The sequence below is a fragment of the Callithrix jacchus genome, chromosome 6 (genome assembly GCF_049354715.1).
Source record: "Callithrix jacchus isolate 240 chromosome 6, calJac240_pri, whole genome shotgun sequence".
NCBI lineage: Eukaryota > Metazoa > Chordata > Mammalia > Primates > Cebidae > Callithrix > Callithrix jacchus.
In genome coordinates, this window is record NC_133507.1 from 118,449,333 (window position 1) to 118,467,741 (window position 18,409).

Genomic DNA, 18,409 nt, shown 5'->3' on the forward strand with positions numbered 1-18,409 from the left:
TTAACTTTAAACAAATTTTTATTACACAAAGGTTGTCACATAATTGGATATTTCTCTACTTTGTACACAATTAGTCTCACTCTCCACGGAAAGGCTGCCTAACTTCTCATCTAGCGGTGGCAAGCACTAAAATCCTGATTTTAACAGAATAGTAGTAAAAATGCCTCAGTGATTTAAGTTGAAAGCAGTACATTGGTACATGGCTCTTGAACCCAGTATCAGGAATGTACAAATGTCTTTTTATTCAAAAATACAAAATAAATTATCTGTAGGCATGGACAATGACAGCAATAAACCATTATGTATTTTGTCAACTGAAACCAGTAACTGATGGTTATAGTGATGTCTTAAACATCAGCCAGCCTTTTCTTCAATTTCTCCAACTGACTTCTCTGAAGTTATTGGTGAGGAACACTGCCTTGGGGTTCCTGTCACAGTTCATTAATAAAGGTAAAGCACTATTCTAGGAGTTAGAACATGCCACCTCCCATACCACCTCCCATTCCACCCATTGCACCCATTCCAGGGTCTTTCTCTTCTTTAGGAATTTCTGTGACTACAACTTCTGCTGTAGTTAACAGAGAGGCCACACCAGCAGCATCCAATAAAGCAGTTCTCACAACCTAGAAAAAAATTTAATTAAACATTAGTTTTCCCTTAGTAAAATATGACAAGACTTACTGAAAATTTCTGGCTGGCGGGCACAGTGTGGTTCATGCCTGTAATCCCAGCACTTTGGGAGGCGGAGGCGGAGGCGGGTGGTGAAACCCACCCAAGATGGTGAAACCCTGTCTCTAAAAACACAAAAATCAGCCAGGCATGGTGGCACAAGCCTGTAATCCCAGCTAGTTGGGAGACTGAGGCAGAGAATTGCTTGAACCTAGGAGGTGGAGGTTGCCAAGACTGTGAGCCAAGACTGTGCCACTGCACTCCAGCAGAGTGAGACTCCGTCTAAAAAAGAACAGAACATAAAAGAAAACTTCTGTAATCCCAGCACTTTGGGAGGCTGAGGCAGGTGGATCACTTGAGGTTAGGAGTTCCAGACCAGCCTGACCCAACAAAGTGAAACCCGTTTCTACTAAAAACACAAAAATTAGCCGGGCATGGTGGCACATACTTGCAATCCCAGCTATTCTGAAGGCTGAGGCAGGAGAACAGCTTGAACCTGGGAGGTGGAGATTAGAGTGAGTTGAGATTTTACCAGTGTACTCCAGCCTAGGAGACAGAATGAGACCCTATCGCCAAAAAATACATACATACATAGTTAAGTGCTAGAGATTTGCATGAGAATTGTTGATGGGCACAAGTGCTACCGCTGTTGCTACTGCTATTAGACTATTTTTTTGTGACAAAGTAAAAAAAAACATTTGGGATGTGGGGACATCCAAAACGAACAAAAGAATTTTTAGAAAGTGTTCAACTATTTACCTTTGTTGGGTCAATAATCCCTTTATCCACCATATTCACAAAATCTCCAGCCATAGCATCATAACCAACTTCTGAGGAACTTTGCATAATTTTCTCAACTATCAAAGATCCTTCAACACCTGCATTCTTAGCAATGGTCATTGCTGGAATTTTGAGTGTTCTTTTAATAATTTCTATACCTACAAAGAAAATAAATTTCAGCAAAATTTCAATACATTCATTTGTAAATATTATAACACATTTATAATTTGTGAGGATATTGATGTAGGAAAATCCCAATCCTACAGGTCAAATCATTTCCCCTGAAAAAAATGTGATGCATGTTTAGCTCTGACATTAGCACCATTCTACTTCTATTATTCAGGAAATGGAAGTGTTGTTTCATTTAGGGGACTGTTAGTGTATTATTCTAACAGAAAAACTAAAATCAGGCCACCAACTCATTTAAAAGGTAACTTTTTACCTACCAATTTTTTGATCTTCATTAGCTGGAGTCAATGAGTCTAAGGCTGGAATGCACCGAAGCAGGGCACAACCCCCTCCCAAAACAATGCCTTCTTCAACAGCAGCTCTTGTAGCATTAAGGGCATCTGTAACTCTGTCTTTCTTTTCATTCACTTCAACATCACTTGTCCCACCAACCTAAAGACGAAAAGAATTGCAGTTAGTATGGCCTCTTCATTCAAGATGCTAACTGACAAATCATTTAAAAGCAGTTTACTTAAAAAGCAATTCTGGGGTGAGCATGGTGGCTCACACCTGTAATCCTACCACTTTGGGAGGCTGAGGAAAATGGATCACTTGAGTTTCAGACCAGCCTGGACAAACATGGTGAAACCCTGTCTTCACTAAAAATACAAAAATTAGCCAGGCACGGTGGCAAGCACCTGTAATCCCAGCTACTTGGGAGGCTGAGGCAAGAGATTCACTTGAATCCAGGAGGCTGAGGTTGCAGTGAGCTGAGATTGCATCACTGCATTCCAGCCTAGGTGGACAGAGCGAGACTCTGACTCAAAACAAAAACAAAACAAAAAAAAAACCAAAATGAAGTTAATTCCTCAAATATTTGTTTAGTTCCATGGCACTACTAGGGAAGACTACAGAAGCAAAATCATTCCTGGACTCAGAACCCAAGAAACTTATTCATATAATGAATCTTACCTTCAGCACAGCTACTCCATCTGAAAGTTTTGCCAGCCGTTCATTCAGTTTTTCCTTTTCATATTCACTAGTTGTGACATCTAGCTGCTCAATGATTTCTTGAATACGTTTTTCAATTTGAGCCTTGTCACCTTTTCCTTTTAAGAGCATGGCATCATCTTTGGTCACAATGACCTCTCCAACTTTCCCTAAGTCATGAGGCTGAACATCTTCAAGATTTAGGGTCAATCCCTCTTCTCCAAACACCTACAAAAAGATTTAAATGTAAACGAGTTGTAGGTTACAGTTTCTGCCATTATGCCAAGTTTATTAATATACCATGCAAAAGAATCTTCTTGAATTACTGTATTTCTTTGAAATGAGAGATTTTTAAGATCACTGTTACTCTAGAACAAGACTTGAGTATATAGTCTTTCACTGCATTTCCAACTTCTCAACTCTCACAACTCTGGTAGTTATTATTAGTCTTATTTGAGCAAAAAACTTCAAGGTCACACTTTCTGGTAGAACCAGGAGTAGTCCTTGACTCATAAGATCTACATCATTTCTAGCACACACCTCTACCTTTCAAAACTAAAAACAGATTCAGTCAGACTGGGCTTGATGGCTCAAGGCCTGTAATTCCAGCACTATGGAAAGCAGAGGCAGGCATATTGCTTGAGCCCAGGAATTTGAGACCAGCCTAGGTAACAGAGTGAGACCCAGCTCTACCAAAAATACAAAAATTAGCTGGGCATGGTATTGCACCTAGAGTCTCAGTTACTTGGGAGGCTGAGACAGGAGGATCACTTGCAGGAGGTAAAGGTTGCAGAGAGTCAAGATCATGCCACTGCGTTCTAGCCTGAATGACAGATGAAGACACCGTCTCCAAAACAAACAAACAAAAAAACGAGCCCCACAGATTTTGTCAAAAAGCCCATTCTGGGCCGGGTGCAGTGGCTCACGCCTATAATCCCAGCACTTTGGGAGGCCGAGGTGGGTGGATCACAAGGTCAAGAGATCAAGATTATCCTGGTCAACAAGGTGAAACCCCATCTCTACTAAAAATACAAAAATTAGCTGGGCATGGTGGTGCATGCCTGTGGTCCCAGCTACTCAGGAGGCTGAAGCAGAACTGCTTGAACCCAAAAGGCGGAGGTTGCAGTGAGCCGAGATTGTGCCATTGCACTCCAGTCTGGGTAACAACAGTGAAACTCCGTCTCAAAAAAAAAAAAAAGCCCATTCTTAGGCCAGACTCACGGCAAATTAAAGGGAACTTAATCCAACCCCTACCTCCCAAAGAGCCAACAGAAACAGACAGCAGTAGTATCTAATAAACATTCAGCAAACCATTATCACATTTAATTTACTTACTGCACCACCAGTAGCAATAGCCATATCTTTAAGTTGGTTCTTTCTATTGTCACCAAACCCTGGAGCCTTGACTGCCACAACCTGAAGACCAACCTTTAGCCTGTTAAGAATAGTTGATAATAAGATTTAAATGAAATAAAAATGCCTATCTGTTTAATTCCTCTCAAGCTGTTACTACTTAGATTACTTAAGGACTCCCAGCCCCCTTTTTTTTCTTCCTAGCAACTTTTGATCAAATTAAGACAGGAAAGAACTGAGACAGTTAAGGTTATTTTCTATTAATCAATACTTATAAGTATATAATATACTTATATATTAATCTATTTTATATTAATCCTTATCTGTTTACCTTCTTAATAAACTGTTGGCCTGGCCAGACATGGTGGTTCACGCCTGTAATCCTAGCACTTTGGGAGGCCGAGGTGGGTAAATCACAAGGTCAGGAGTTCAAGACCAGTCTGGCCAACGTGGTGAATCATTGTCTCTACTAAAAATTTAAAACTTAGACAGGTGTGGTGGCAGGTGCCTGTAATCCCAGCTATTCTGGAGGCTGAGGCAGAAGAATCGCTTGAACCCAGGAGGCGGAGACTGCAGTGAGCCAAGATCGCGCCACTGCACTGTAGCCTGGGTGACAGAGCAAGACTCCATCTCAAAAAATAAAAAAAATAAACTGCTGGCCTCACATTCCAGTTGAACAGCTGGACCCAGGATCAAACATCATATCCCAGTAAATTATAGGATATAGTGATAACTATTATGAATGGTAGAAAAACATTAATTACTAAATATGTGCAATCAAATGTCCAGTGGAAAGCAGATTGTGAAACAGAAGGAATGTTCAAACTTTAAGACAGCTGGTCTATTTTATTAAGGACCCAAATAAAAATTAGAGGAATAAGCTCTATGTCAAGTAAATTGGATATCCCATTTTTCAACTAGCAATAAAATGGCCTAATGAAAACTCTGTAAGCTTGTTTTTTTCTGACCTCATGTCTTCAAGTCTTTATTTAATTCCTCAGAAAAAGCAAATCCAAGCCAAGAAAAACATTCCAGGGTAAGGAGGCTCATTAAGAGCTTTTGGGTCAGATCAACATGTATAATGTCTAAAATATACCTGCTATGTGTGCATTTCTACTATAGCAAAGCAGAGAGAAAAGTCTTGCTTCTGAAGTACTTCAATTTTCAGATAAGGAAGAACAAACGCTTGATCACAGCCAGGGGTAGTGGCTCATGCCTGTAATCCCAGCACTTTGGGAGGCTGAGGTGGAGAATCACTTAAGATTCACCAATAGTTTAAGACTAGCCTAGGCAACATACTGAGACCTTGTCTCTGCAGAAAAATTTAAAAATCAGCCAAGTGTGGTCATGCAAGTGTAGTCCCAGCTACTTGGGAGGCTGAGGCAGGAAGAATGCTTGACCCCAGGAGTTCAAGGCTGCAGGGAGCTATGATCGTGCCACCATACCCCAGCCTGGGTGACAGTCTGTCCCTCAAAATAAATAAAAATATTTGATAGCGAAATACACTTACATCTGAGTTATTTATTTAGAGACAGAGGTACAGTATCAGCTCTCTGCAACCTCCGCCTCCTGGGTTCAAGTGATTCTCCTGCCTCAGCCCGTGAGTAGCTGGGATTACAGGCTTGGGCCACCATGCCGTGTTACTATTTGTATTTTTAGTAGAGACGGGGTTTCACTATGTTAGCCAGGCTGATCTCGTCTGATCTCTGGTGAGCCACCCACCTGGCCCAACTGAGTTGTTTAGAATGTTACCTGTTTACTTCCCTGTTCCAGCCAAAATAATATTCTGAAAATGTATATATTTTTAACCAGAAAAACCTTAAAAACAAAACAAGATTCAAACTTGAACCCAGGAGGCTTGAGCCGAGATTGAGCCACTGCACTCCAGCCTGAGCGACAGAGTGAGACTGTCTCAAAAAAAAAAACAAAAAACAAAAAAAACAAGATTCAGTTACATACCTTCAAAATAACTGTAAACACTTGCAAAATAAAGAAAGGTACCCATGGGCTAAATTAGTCTATTCTATGAGAAAGCTGAACAAAATAGTAAAGACTGGGGAGTCCCATTCAAAAACACAAATATGAAGATACACAGAGCATATCTGATTTATACAAATACAATTCTAGATAAAAACCCAAGTAGATCATATGTGGAGGTACACATAATGGAGACTGCAAACAGCAATACAAATAATTCTTTCATCCAGAAATATAAATCATCAAATACCACTGCCTATTACCTATTCAAGACAAGTGTACTTAGAGCTTCTCCATCAACGTCTTCAGCGATTATGACCAAAGGCTTACGGTGAGCATTGGCAATTTCAAGAGCAGGTACAATCGACTGGACACTAGAAATTTTCTTTTCACTCAACAGAACATAGGCATCCTGGAATTCACATTTCTGACCTGTAAAAATAATGAAGATTTCAAAAATACACAAAATGAATACAATGTATTTAAATGAAAAGCTAAACCAAGGTTCCAACACACTTAAAAAGTGACCAGGCTGGGTGCGGTGGCTCATGCCTGTAATCCCAGCACTTTGGGAGGCTGAGGCGGGTGGATCACAAAGTTAAGAGACCATCCTGGCCTACATGGTGAAACCCTGCCTCTACCAAAAAATACAAAAATTAGCTGGGCGTGGTGACTCACGCCTGTAGTCCCAGCTACTCGTGAGGCTGGGGCAGGAGAACTGCCTGAACCCAGGAGGCAGAGACTGCGGTGAGCTGAGATTGTGCCACTGCACTCCAGCCTGGCGCCTGGCAACAGAACAAGACTCTATCTCTGGAATACACACATTTATTTTTTTAGAGGATGACACCAACTAACATCCATAGTTTGACACACGTTAGGAAAGTACGTTTAAAAAATTTTAGGAGGGTAAAACAGGGAGATCACTTGAGGCCAGGCATTCAAGACTAGTCTGGCCAACATGGCTAAACCTTATCTCTATTAAAAATACAAAAAGTAGCCGGGCACGGTAGCTCATGCCTGTAATCCCAGCACTTTGGGAGGCTGAGGTGAGCATATTGTCTAAAGTCAGGAGCTAGAGAGACCAGCCTGGCCAACGTGGTGAAACCCCATCTCTACTAAAAATACAAAAATTAGCTGAGCATGGTGGCACCTGCCTATAATTCCAGCTACTTGGGAGGCTAAGCAAGGAGAATTGCTTGAATCCGGGAGGTAGAGGTTGTGATGAGCCAACATTGCATCACTATACTCCAGCCTGGGTGACAGTGAGACTCTGCCTCAAAATGAAGAAATAAATTAAGGAAAAATAAAAATTAAATTAAATTAAAAAATTAGCCGGGCATGGTGGCACATGCTTAGATCCCAGCTGTTTTGGAGGCTGAGGCCCAAGAATCACTTGAACCCAGGAGGTGGAGGTTGCAGTAAGTCAAGGTCACAACACTGCACTCCAGACTGGGCAACAGAGAATAAGACTCTGTCTAAAAGATTTGTTTTTACCTTTTGATGTATTAATAAAGTATGGAGAAATATAGCCTCGATCAAACTTCATGCCTTCAATAATTTCTAATTCATCATTAAGTGTTTTTCCATCCTATGAAAAGACAAAGAATTAGGTATACGGATTTCAATGAACACAAAACATGAAATTACAGGCCAGATTAACAAAAATAGACCCCTTTGGTCATTAGGAATATAGGCTAGAGTATGAAAAAACCCAGGATATCCAATTTCACTTCTGCAAAAATCCCAAAAGTGCTTATTTAAATAATTCTTATGGCTAGACAATATTTAAGTTAGGATGGATTCATTTCACAAAGCAAAGGCTAATTCACGTAAAACACAGTAAGCACTTTGTTCTATACATGTGCTGAGACCACATATAAAGAAATGAAACCACACAGTATTTAAAACACATAAAATTTTTCTACTTGGAAAATTCAGTTTTGATCATCAGATAACTCATTCAAACTATTTTTAAAAACACAAACACACTTGCCTTTACTGTGATGACACCCTTTCTTCCAACCTTTTTCATTGCATCAGAGATGATATTCCCAATTTCTTTGTCTCCATTTGCAGAAATTGTAGCAACCTGAAATAGTCAAGTTGAATTAAAAGGTAAGGCTAGTGCCCTCAGTCAGTTCCCTCATCTTTTCCCAGTAACTTCCAAACTGACACTTACATTCCAGGGAGAAAATTTACGATATGGTAGTTTTCATGAAGTACTAGTTCTTTCTCTTTTTTGATTCATTAACTACACTGTTTTGAGAAACATGATATATAAAACTATTCTTTTAACAATATGTATCTTTTTACATGGCAAATCTGATACTACTAACTGACAAAACTTATGCACCTTTGACAATGGCTAAGAACATTTTCACAATCATACTAATCCATTTTACAGCCATGTAGAACTAAAATGACAACTACACATAGAAGTAAAATGACAGCTACACATAGAACTAAATGACAATCATTATGGTCAAAATTCTTTTCAAATGTTTTAGCAGTAAGAAAAAATGAGTCTAATACTGACGATTAGGTAATACTGTTATTCTGACATTGGTGTGATCGAGAAAAAAAAAACACACATGCCATAAATTTTTTTAAAAAAAGTGTAACATATTAAGTCCTTACCTGTGCAATTTCTTCGGGGGTGGTCACAGGTTTAGACTGCTTTTTAAGTTCGGCAATTACAGCATCAACAGCTAACATCACACCTAGTTCAACAATGTATGTCATTACAATGCTTATTTCTCTCAGGGCTTCTATGTCAAGTAGAAATCTTGAGATTCATAACAAATATTTTAATGACTTAAAAAAAAATTTTTTTTGAGACAGGCACTTGCTCTGTCGCCCAGGCTGGAGTGTAGTAGCACAGATCATGGCTCACTGCAGCCTTGACATCCTGGGCTCGAGGGAGTAGCTGAGACCATAGGCTCAAGGCACCATGCTCAGCTTATTTTATTTTTGTAGATTAGGTCTCACTATGTTGCCCAAGCTGGTCTTGAAATCCTGGGCTCAAGCGATCCTCCCACCTCAGCTTCCCATGTAGCTGGTACTTACAGGCATGTATCTATGCTTGGACTAAAACAAGGCAGATGTGTACAGTTCCAAGAGTCTCTCCACTGAACTCATCCTATGCAAATCATTTCTAACCCAATCATGCTGCCCGTCCCTGACACTTTTCATGTCTGTCAGATGATGCAAAAAAAGGACCAAAATGGGTAACACTCCCTTACTTTCAACAAGTATAGTTCTTAAATGATAGGAATTTGTTGTGACTATGTCTCTACAGGTGTCAATTATTTGAAATTCTTTCACTTAATTTAGTATGTATTATGAACTAACAAAATATTTGTTATACATTAGTTTTTTAAGTCTCATTTTGCTTAACTGGGAATAGTGCTAGCTCTCCTGTTTGAGAGATATACTTAAAAAAAAATCCAATGCAAGGTGTTGGGAAGTCCTCTTAATCTTAATATGTTAGTGATTTACAGTAAAACTGCTTAAGTGCAGTGTATTCACTTGACCCATAAACACTGAAATAGATAAGGTAATGATATATTAGTAATGTAGTAATACATCAGTATGTCAATTATGACAAAAAAATTATCAATAGCACCACCCCCATGACTCTCAAGAGGGTTCCAGGTTTGAACCCTAACATACTCTAGATATACATATAGCAATTCTGGTGATAGGAAAACCAAGTCTTAGCACACAGCTAATAAATGACAAAAGATGGGACTAAAATTTATCAGCTTCATACTGCCATGAAGCTCATGGTGAGGAGCAAATTAAGTTACACTCCAGTTACAAGCACTAACAAACCAATAACACAGTTTGTGCTAAGAAAAAATAAATTGTGGAAAACATTACTTTCTGATTCAGTCTAGTCTTACTTTCTACAAAACTAAACTAAAAATTAGCCAGGAATGGTGGTGAATGCCCACAGTCTCGGCTACTTGGAGGCCGAGGCAGGAGGATTGCTTGAGTTCAAGGTTACAGTGAACCATGACTGTGCCACTGTGGTCTGGCTTGGACTCTGTCCCTAAAAACAAAAGAAATCAACTAAGTAAAACATCAAAATTACCTAACAGCACCCACCACACAGTCTGGCATTCAATCACTACTTACTAAAGGAAAACCCACTTTAAGATTTCTCTAGGCCAAGAGGAGGAATGAGAGAAGGATCAATTTCCTACAGTAACAAACACTTTCCTTAGGTTCAAGGAATTAATGCCTTAAAGTATACTGAAGTTTAGAACACTGTAGTGACAACAAACATTCCTACCTCTCCTGATTTCCACTGGATTAGCACCTTTGCTAATCTTCTCGAAGCCTTCCTTGGCAATAGAGCGTGCCAGTACAGTAGCCGTGGTAGTGCCATCCCCAGCCTCTTCATTTGTGTTATTGGCAACATCTTGAACAAGTTTAGCTCCAATATTTTTATATTTATCCTTTAAGTCAATTGACTTTGCAACAGTCACACCATCTTTTGTTACTTTGGGACTTCCCCAGCTTTGCTCAATAATCACTGTTCTTCCCTAGAAGAAAAAAAAAAAGTTACTGGATCACACACACTCTAAGGGTTATTTACATGTCAAAAAATGAGCAGTTTTCATAATGAAGCAACTACTTCAAAGTCTCAACGTTTTTACCAGTCTTGCAGCATGAATCTCAAGGGCACGTTTATTAATATTCTTTGTCAACAGACAAAATGATCTGTTTCTCGGCCAAGAGCGTAATTTCGAATTAGATAATTTAGGAGATTAAGTTTTGGTTAGTGCCTGTTATCTTTGAAAGTAATGTGACCATCAAGGCAAGTAGTGTGCTCTTCCAGGTTCACTCAACATAAAACCTCAACCATGGCACAAATAGTTATTGGCCACCTTTTGGATGTGAACTAAAGCTGTTACTTTCCATTTGTGAGGTGTGTAAATATTTTATGCAGTTGTTTGGATCACTTAATATCTGAACTGTCTTCAGACTGAAATGAACACCACTTCACTGCACACCACTTTAAAGGCCTCCTCAAAATATTAACCCTATTAAATGAGACTGATTTTAAATATGCTTTGGAACAAGAGAACAGCAGAAAACCGATAGGTAAAACTAGCATTTTGGGATGAAGGAGAGAACGGTAAGCTACTGTTTAATGAGCATAAAGTTACAATTTTCCAACATAAAAAAGTTTTGGAGATGGATAGTGGCAATAATTGCACCACATAAATGTAATTAATGTCCCCAAAGTGCACACTTAATGGTGATTTTCTGTTGTGTACATTTTACTACAACAAACAAGCAAACGAAAGCACCTACAAGCACATACCTGAGGTACTAAAGGAGATAAACTCTTCCCTCTATACTTGGCATGAACTACTGGGGAAAAATCCAAATTTTAACTTAGGCAAGCAAAATTCTACCTCGAGTTTAGGAATCCACCTTGAGCTATGAGTTACTACCCGATTACATCACGCATTGTACAAAATAGTTTTGAAAATCTGGCTGAAGCACTTTTAAGCTTTAAGATCATGTCTAAGAAAAGAAAGGTTAACCAATACTTCACAACTCTTACATGTAAACTGGTTTATCTCAAAAACAGATACGAAAGTACTGTTCAATAGTTCAGTGCGACTGTTTGTGAGTAAAACGCTATTAATACTGTAATTACAATAAAATAAATAAATAAATATACGGATACCTTTGGCCCCATTGTAACAGCTACGGCATCGGCTAAAAGGTCTACACCTTGAAGCATTAAGGCTCGGGCATCTGCACCAAATTTTACATCTTTGGCGTAAGCCCGAGTGAGATGAGGAGCCAGGACCCTGGAAACCGGTCTCATCTGGCGAAAGACGGTGGGTAACCGAAGCATTTCTGGGGATGGAAGCAAATATATAATCAGTACTACCACCCGTGGTGCTCTGCTGCACAAACATGCCCACCTGTGCAACAGAGAAAACAACCTGAGATGCTGAGCCTGGCTGACCTCCGCCAGCTTCTACGCCTGGACTACGGAAGGCGCCGCAGCTACGAACATCAGCCACTAGCGCAAGCTAAAGAGGCCGCCCCGGAGCCTGACCTATAGCACTAGCACAAAGCACACGCAGCTCCTTCCCCTATTCCTGCCGCCCAAAACGAGTTAATCTTTCACTGTGAAAACGGCCTTGAGGAGAGACCCACTCCAACGATGGCCCCTAAGAAACCAAGTCAGCCGGAGAAAGGCAAGTTACAAATCCGAGTGACCAGGGAAGTTAAAAGTATTCCTAACGGTGCAAAAAGCCGCTTAGCAAAGTGTCTCCACGTATCCACCCAGGGCTACACTGTATCAGAACAGACTGCAAAGCCGCGATGCTGGGGGCGGCAGCCAGGCCCATTCCGCGCGGGCCCACGTGTCTCTCTTTCCGAACGCCCCCAGCAAGGTCAAGAGTGGAAGCACAGTATTCCAGCTGCCTGCGGGGGAAAAAAGCGGTTACCTCGCGGACACCACCCTCCCCGGTCCCTAAAGCGTCAGCCAGGCGCAGGCTGCACCAGCGGGCCTAAGTGGTTACAATCCCCCAAATTCCAACCCCATCAAAGCTGTCCCTCCTGCCCCTAGCCGGGGTCCAAGATCCGGTTGCACGTGATGGAATCGCATGGACCCGCGAGGCCTAGAACCGCGGGCCTTGGCCTGCGGAGCAGAAGTGCAGGCTGTCGTTGCCGGCACCCTTCGGCAGGAACGCAACGGAGGAAGGCCCGCTCGGGGAGTCGCAGGCGCCGTGGAGAGGCGGCGCGGGGCGGCCTCATACCTGCGGGGCGGCGGCAGGGCGTGCGCGCGGAAAAGCAGGCCTTCTGCGGCGAGTGAGGGACAGAATGTTGGGCGCACACGGCAATGAGCCCGTGTCCCCTCCCCCCCCCCAGCACCGCGTGTGCAGGAGGCTCCCACCCCCTTCGCGTCTGCCGGGGCCCTGCAATCAGCACGCCCGGAGCGCGAGCCCCGCCCCTCCCTACCCGCGCAGTGTGGGCAGCGCGCTCAGCCCTCTCCTGCCGGCTTAGGCTAGTTCCCGGGCCGCGTTCGGTTCCAGAACTTTCCGGAAAGTGCCGCGCTCCTTATGGGTCAAGAGTCAAATCGCGTCATATCCGGGAGGGGACGAAGAGATAGTTCTTTCACCTCGGCTGGGAGCCTAGAAAAGACTAGAAACAGCTCCTCTTTCCTTCCGCCCCCCAGTCATCGCGTCAGCGTCCTGCGCAGGGCCCTCGGGGCGAATCGCGGCGCGCTCCGGGGCGACTGCCCTCTTTCGCGGGGAGGGGCGACGGGCCAGCGGCAGGGGCTGGGGCGAGCGCGCCTGCGCGCAGGGCGGACTTTTCACGTGTCGCTAGGGCCGTATCGCGGGTCTCTCCTTGCCGCGGTGCGCCAGAGCAGAGTACGAGTCTGAGACTGAGGGAGTCATGGTGAGTCCCGCGTGGCCTCAAGGCCGGCAGACCAGGGCCTGCCTGAGGCGTACGGGGAACCCGGACGGCCCTCTCTTGTTGGGCCCGGCGGGAGGGGTTGGGGGCCACTCAGTGACCGGCGCCTGCCGGTACCTTGGAGCGTCTAGGCCTGCCCGATCCTCTTCTCCGCCGAGGGCTCGTTGCACGCGCGTGTGCTGCGGGTGTGTGAGGCGGTGGGGGGGGGCGGGAACCCGGACGCACGCGCAGCGTCCCACCTGCTTCTGCAGGACCTTTGTGGGTGTGTAATATCTTGGGTGAAAAGCATGGTCCCAGACAGGGAGATTGACCCAGCGTTTCCTGAAATTTTTCTGGAGAAACCTGAAGAAGGAAAACACTTGACCTTGGAATAAACTAAGGTTGACCTTAAAGCTGGTCAGGTTGCTCACCGGGGGGGGCGGCAACGACCCCTAACAGACGTAAGGAATCGGGAATTAAACTTGGAATATTGGTTAGTACATTCAAATGCGTTTCCTTAACGAGTAATGAGGTTTGGTGTTAAGTTTCAAAGCCACAACGTGTTGAGATGTATAACATGGTGGCATTGCCTATTGACAATTTAATTACATTTAGTGTTTGTTTAAAAACATTTCTCTTCCTACAGGCAGGACAGGCGTTTAGAAAGTTTCTCCCACTCTTTGACCGAGTATTGGTTGAAAGGAGTGCTGCTGAAACTGTAACCAAAGGAGGCATTATGCTTCCAGAAAAATCTCAAGGAAAGGTATTGCAAGCAACAGTAGTCGCTGTTGGATCGGGTTCTAAAGGAAAGGTAAATGGGGGATGCAGTGGAACTTTTTTTTTTGTGACGGAGTCTCACTGTGTTGCCCAGGCTGGAGTGCAGTGGCACTATCTCGGCTCACTGCAACCTCCACCTCTCGGTTTCAAACAATTCTGCCTCAGCCTCCCGTGTAGCTGGAACTACTGGAGCGTGCCACCACGCCTAGCTAATTTTTGTATTTTTAGTAGAGACGGTTTCACCATATTGGCCAAGCTGGTCTCAAACTCCTGACCTCGTGACCCATCCACCTAGGCCTTCCAAAGTGCTGCAATTACCGGCGTAAGCCACCGTGCCCGGCGGTGGAACTCTGGGAAATGACTAATATAAAGTTGCCTATTTTATATGATCAGTGCTATGATGCTTATTTTATGTGATAGTTTCAGAGTATTAAAAACTGCCCTCAATAGTAATTTGGTAGCCTATTATGATCAGTGTTTTCTTTACATTCTAAATTTTTAATAAGACTACAAGAGGATGGGTATGGTGGTTTACACCTATTCAAAACCAGCCTGGGCAACATAGACATCCTCTCTACAAAAAAAAAAAAAAACCTCTAAAAAAATTATACTTCAAGGTAAAGTGATGGGGCATTTAAAAATTGAGAGGAAACTTGGACTGTTCGTTTAACCCCTAACACATTGAAGTTGCTGTAATCTTAACCACTTGGGACCTTAGTTGGTATACCTATGCGAGGAACAGGTTTGTCAGTCTTGTCCTGCTGCCTGGGACAGCTTTGAATGCCACCCAACACAAATCTGTAAACTTTGTTAAAACATGAGATTTCTTTTGCAATTTAAAGCTTATCAGCTACTGTTAATGCTAGTGTATTTTATGGGCGGCCCAACACAGTTCTTTCAGTGTGGCCTAGGGAAGCCAAAAGATTGGACACCATGTTTTAGATGTTCCTCAGTTAACTGGTTAGACCTCAGGCTTCTAAAGGTATCAGCCAGAATACACAGTAAATGCTGTTGGAGCCAAATAGTGTTAACTGCATTGTTCCAGTTGCTTCTAAGAAAGAAAGCTCTATTCAGGAGCTGTCACAGAGTTAGGAATAGGAAGACTTTGGGGAATGGACACTTAGCTGCAGTACCTTTCACCAAATCAGTACTTCAGAAAAAAGGGAACAATCACAAGAGAAGCCTATGTTCTAAATACAGAAAAATAAATGTTGAAAGAAAGAAAATATGACCATTTGTATTTGGCATTTTCTGGGTGCTGGCTACTGTTGCAAGTTTATTTCACATAGTTGATTGGTTATATTAATATTTAACGATTATAAAGTTAGTTTTAGTTAACTAAAGTTACCTTTTCCAGAATATTTTCTTGAAATTTTACATTGGAGTCAGGTTTTAGTTTAAGCCACTGTGCGTTTGTTATTTCAAAGTGTAACTACAGTGGTATTTTTGAGTAAAGATCTATAGTTCTAGTATGAATTGTATCACTTAGCCACCAAGTATATTTTTAACATAATTGGATTTGAGTGAGCATGTTTCATTAGTTGTAGTGATGTGAAAGTTAACTGTATATGTTTGCTGAACTAGATGTCTTTGCTAATAATTAACATCCTTCCTTTCTTAAGGGTGGAGAGATTCAACCAGTTAGCGTGAAGGTTGGAGATAAAGTTCTTCTCCCAGAATATGGAGGCACCAAAGTAGTTCTAGATGACAAGGTGTGTAAACTTAATAATTCTAAAAAGAAGCCAAATATTTGCAATTAGTTGTCTTAACTAATGGTTTCTTTGCTTGCAGGATTATTTCCTATTTAGAGATGGTGACATTCTTGGAAAGTATGTAGACTGAAATAAGTCACTGTTGAAATGGCATCAATGTGAAGCTGCCCATTCCACTGAAGTTCTGAAATCTTTCATCATGTAAATAATTTCCATATCTCTTTTATAATAAACTAATGATAACTGATGACATTTAGTGTCTCCAAAATTGTTTCCTTGTACTGATATAAACATTTCCAAATAAAAATATATAAATGAGTGGTTAATCTTTAGTTATTTTAAGGTGGTTTTAGGGTTCTCTATTTTATGCGTTTTTCTGTTTGTCAGGTAACCAGAGAATTTTGGGAAACAAGATTTTCTAGGCCGGTACATTTGCACACAGAATTTAAATTTATTATTGTATTTTTTTTTTTTTTTTGAGACAGAGTTTCGCTCATGTTACCCAGACTGGAGTGCAATGGCACGATCTCGGCTCACTGCAACCTCCGCCTTCTGGGTTCAAGCAATTCTCCTGTCTCAGCCTCCTGAGTAGCTGGGACTACAGGCACGCACCACCATGCCCAGCTAATTTTTGTATTTTTTTTTTAGTAGAGATGGGGTTTCACCTTGTTGACCAGGATGGTCTCGATCTCTTGACCTCGTGATCCACCCGCCTCGGCCTCCCAAAGTGCTGGGATTATACGCGTGAGCCACTGCGCCCGGCCTAAATTTATTGTTTTTTGAGTTGGGGGGTCTCACACTGTCACCGGGGCTGGAGTGCAGTGGCACGATCTCCACTTGCTGCAACCTCTGCCTCCCAGATTCAAGCAATTCTCCTGCCTCAGCTTCCCCAGTGGCTGGGATTATAGGCACCTGTCACCACTCCAAGAATTTAGGTTTATTAATAGATGATTGATACTGATAACAAGCCATGGATTTACTTTATTTCTTTGAATCAGAGTCTCACTCTGTCACTCAGGCTGGAGTGCAGTGGTGTAATCTTGATTCACTGCAAAGTCTGCCTACCAGGTTCAAGCAGTTCTCCTCCCTCAGCCTCCCAAGTAGCTGGGATTACCACAAAGCCCAGCTAATTTTTATATTTTTAGTAGAGATAGGGTTTTGTCATGTTGGCCTGGTTGGTCTCAAACTCCTGACCTCTAGTGATCTACCTGCCTCAGCCTCCCAAAGTGCTGGGATTACAAGTGTGAGCCACCGTGCCCCGCTGCAACATTCAGATTTCAAAGTTAACAGGTCTTAAGGTCTTCGTACTTTGCAGATACCCCGTCTTCATTCCTAACTCCAATTTATGTGAATACAAATTATTTTTTTGCATGGTTTAATGTAAACCATTCCCAGGTACACAAGCACCATGTTAATTGAGGTAAGAATTATACTTTTCTTTTTTTTTCTTTTTTTTTTTTTTTTTTGAGACAGTCTGACTTTGTCACCCAGGCATGCTGGAGTGGCACCATCATGGCTCGCATTAGCCTCCACCTTCCGTGGCTCAGGTGAGCCTCCCACTTCAGCCTTCTTGAGTGACTGGGACTGCAGGCATTAGTTATAATAAACTCAAGATAGCTGATGACATCCAGTGTCTCCAAAATAATTTCCTTGTACTGATAAAAACATTTTCAAATAATATATGAGTGGTTAATATTTAGTTACCTTTTTTTAATATTTAGTTATTTTAAGGTGGTTTTAGGGTTCTCGCTATGCCCTGCTAATTTTTGTATCATTTTTATTTTTTTTCACGTCAGATGGGTAATGTGCCAACGTAACAAGGTTCAAGGGTGGCACATTTCACACAAGCATGTGAACACCCAATCATACTCATGAACTACAAAAGGATCTTTTTTTTTTAAGGTGGAGTTTCAATCTCATCAGGCTGGAGTGCAGTGGTGCAATCTCGGCTCATTGCAACCTCCGCCTCTGGTTCAAGTGATTCCCCTGCCTCAGCCTCATGAGTTGCTGGGAATACAGGCACCTAGTGCCACACCTGGCTAATTTTGTATTTTTTTTTTTTTTAAGACGGAGTTTCGTTCTTGTTACTCAGGCTGGAGTACAATGGCACGATCTCGGCTCACCACAACCTCCGCCTCCTGGGTTCAGGCAATTCTGCCTCAGCTTCCTGAGTAGCTGGGATTACAGGCACGCACCACCATGCCCAGCTAATTTTTTGTATTTTTAGTAGAGACGGGGTTTCACCATGTTGACCAGGATGGTCTCCATCTCTTGACCTTGTGATCCACCCGCCTCAGCCTCCCAAAGTGCTGGGATTACAGGCATGAGCCACCATGCCCAGCCTAATTTTGTATTTTTAATAGAGATGGGGGTTTCACCATGTTGGCCAAGATGGTCTCTGTCTCTTAACTTGTGATCCATCCGCCTTGGCCTCCTAAAGTGCTGGGATTACAGGTGTGAGGGACTGTGCCCAGCCAGTTTTTGTATCTTTTGTAGAGATGGGGTTTTGCTGTAGTACCAAGGGTGATCTTAAACCTTTTGGGATCAAGCAA

At 42.3% G+C, this 18,409-nt stretch overlaps 2 protein-coding genes and 1 pseudogene across 5 annotated transcripts; 1 reads left to right on the forward strand and 2 right to left on the reverse strand.

Annotated features, from left to right (window-relative positions):
• Positions 1 to 13,212, reverse strand: HSPD1 (heat shock protein family D (Hsp60) member 1). 4 transcript variants are annotated; one of them, XM_008999144.4, is made up of 12 exons: positions 12,934 to 13,212; positions 11,645 to 11,820; positions 10,235 to 10,487; positions 8,575 to 8,657; positions 7,931 to 8,026; positions 7,432 to 7,525; positions 6,201 to 6,369; positions 3,943 to 4,042; positions 2,590 to 2,835; positions 1,896 to 2,070; positions 1,429 to 1,607; positions 1 to 623 (listed from the first exon to the last, which is right to left on the reverse strand). In XM_008999144.4, exons 2-12 carry the CDS (start codon positions 11,816 to 11,818, stop codon positions 471 to 473), a joined length of 1,722 nt encoding a protein of 573 aa, XP_008997392.1. In that variant the 5' UTR covers positions 11,819 to 11,820; positions 12,934 to 13,212; the 3' UTR covers positions 1 to 470. The 4 variants fall into 4 exon arrangements, with proteins under 4 accessions (XP_008997392.1, XP_002749639.1, XP_035161111.1 ...); XM_002749593.6 differs by lacking the exon at positions 12,934 to 13,212 and adding an exon at positions 12,732 to 12,790; XM_035305220.3 differs by lacking the exon at positions 12,934 to 13,212 and adding an exon at positions 12,513 to 12,790.
• A 69-nt stretch (positions 13,213 to 13,281) lies between these two features.
• HSPE1 (heat shock protein family E (Hsp10) member 1) lies at positions 13,282 to 16,175 on the forward strand. Its single transcript, XM_002749599.7, has 4 exons — positions 13,282 to 13,374; positions 14,015 to 14,179; positions 15,768 to 15,857; positions 15,937 to 16,175. Exons 1-4 carry the CDS (start codon positions 13,372 to 13,374, stop codon positions 15,985 to 15,987), a joined length of 309 nt encoding a protein of 102 aa, XP_002749645.3. The 5' UTR covers positions 13,282 to 13,371; the 3' UTR covers positions 15,988 to 16,175.
• Positions 16,176 to 17,647: 1,472 nt separating this feature from the next.
• On the reverse strand, positions 17,648 to 17,745 carry LOC118155161 (small nucleolar RNA U13; annotated as a pseudogene).
• Between the last annotated feature and the right edge of the window lie 664 nt (positions 17,746 to 18,409).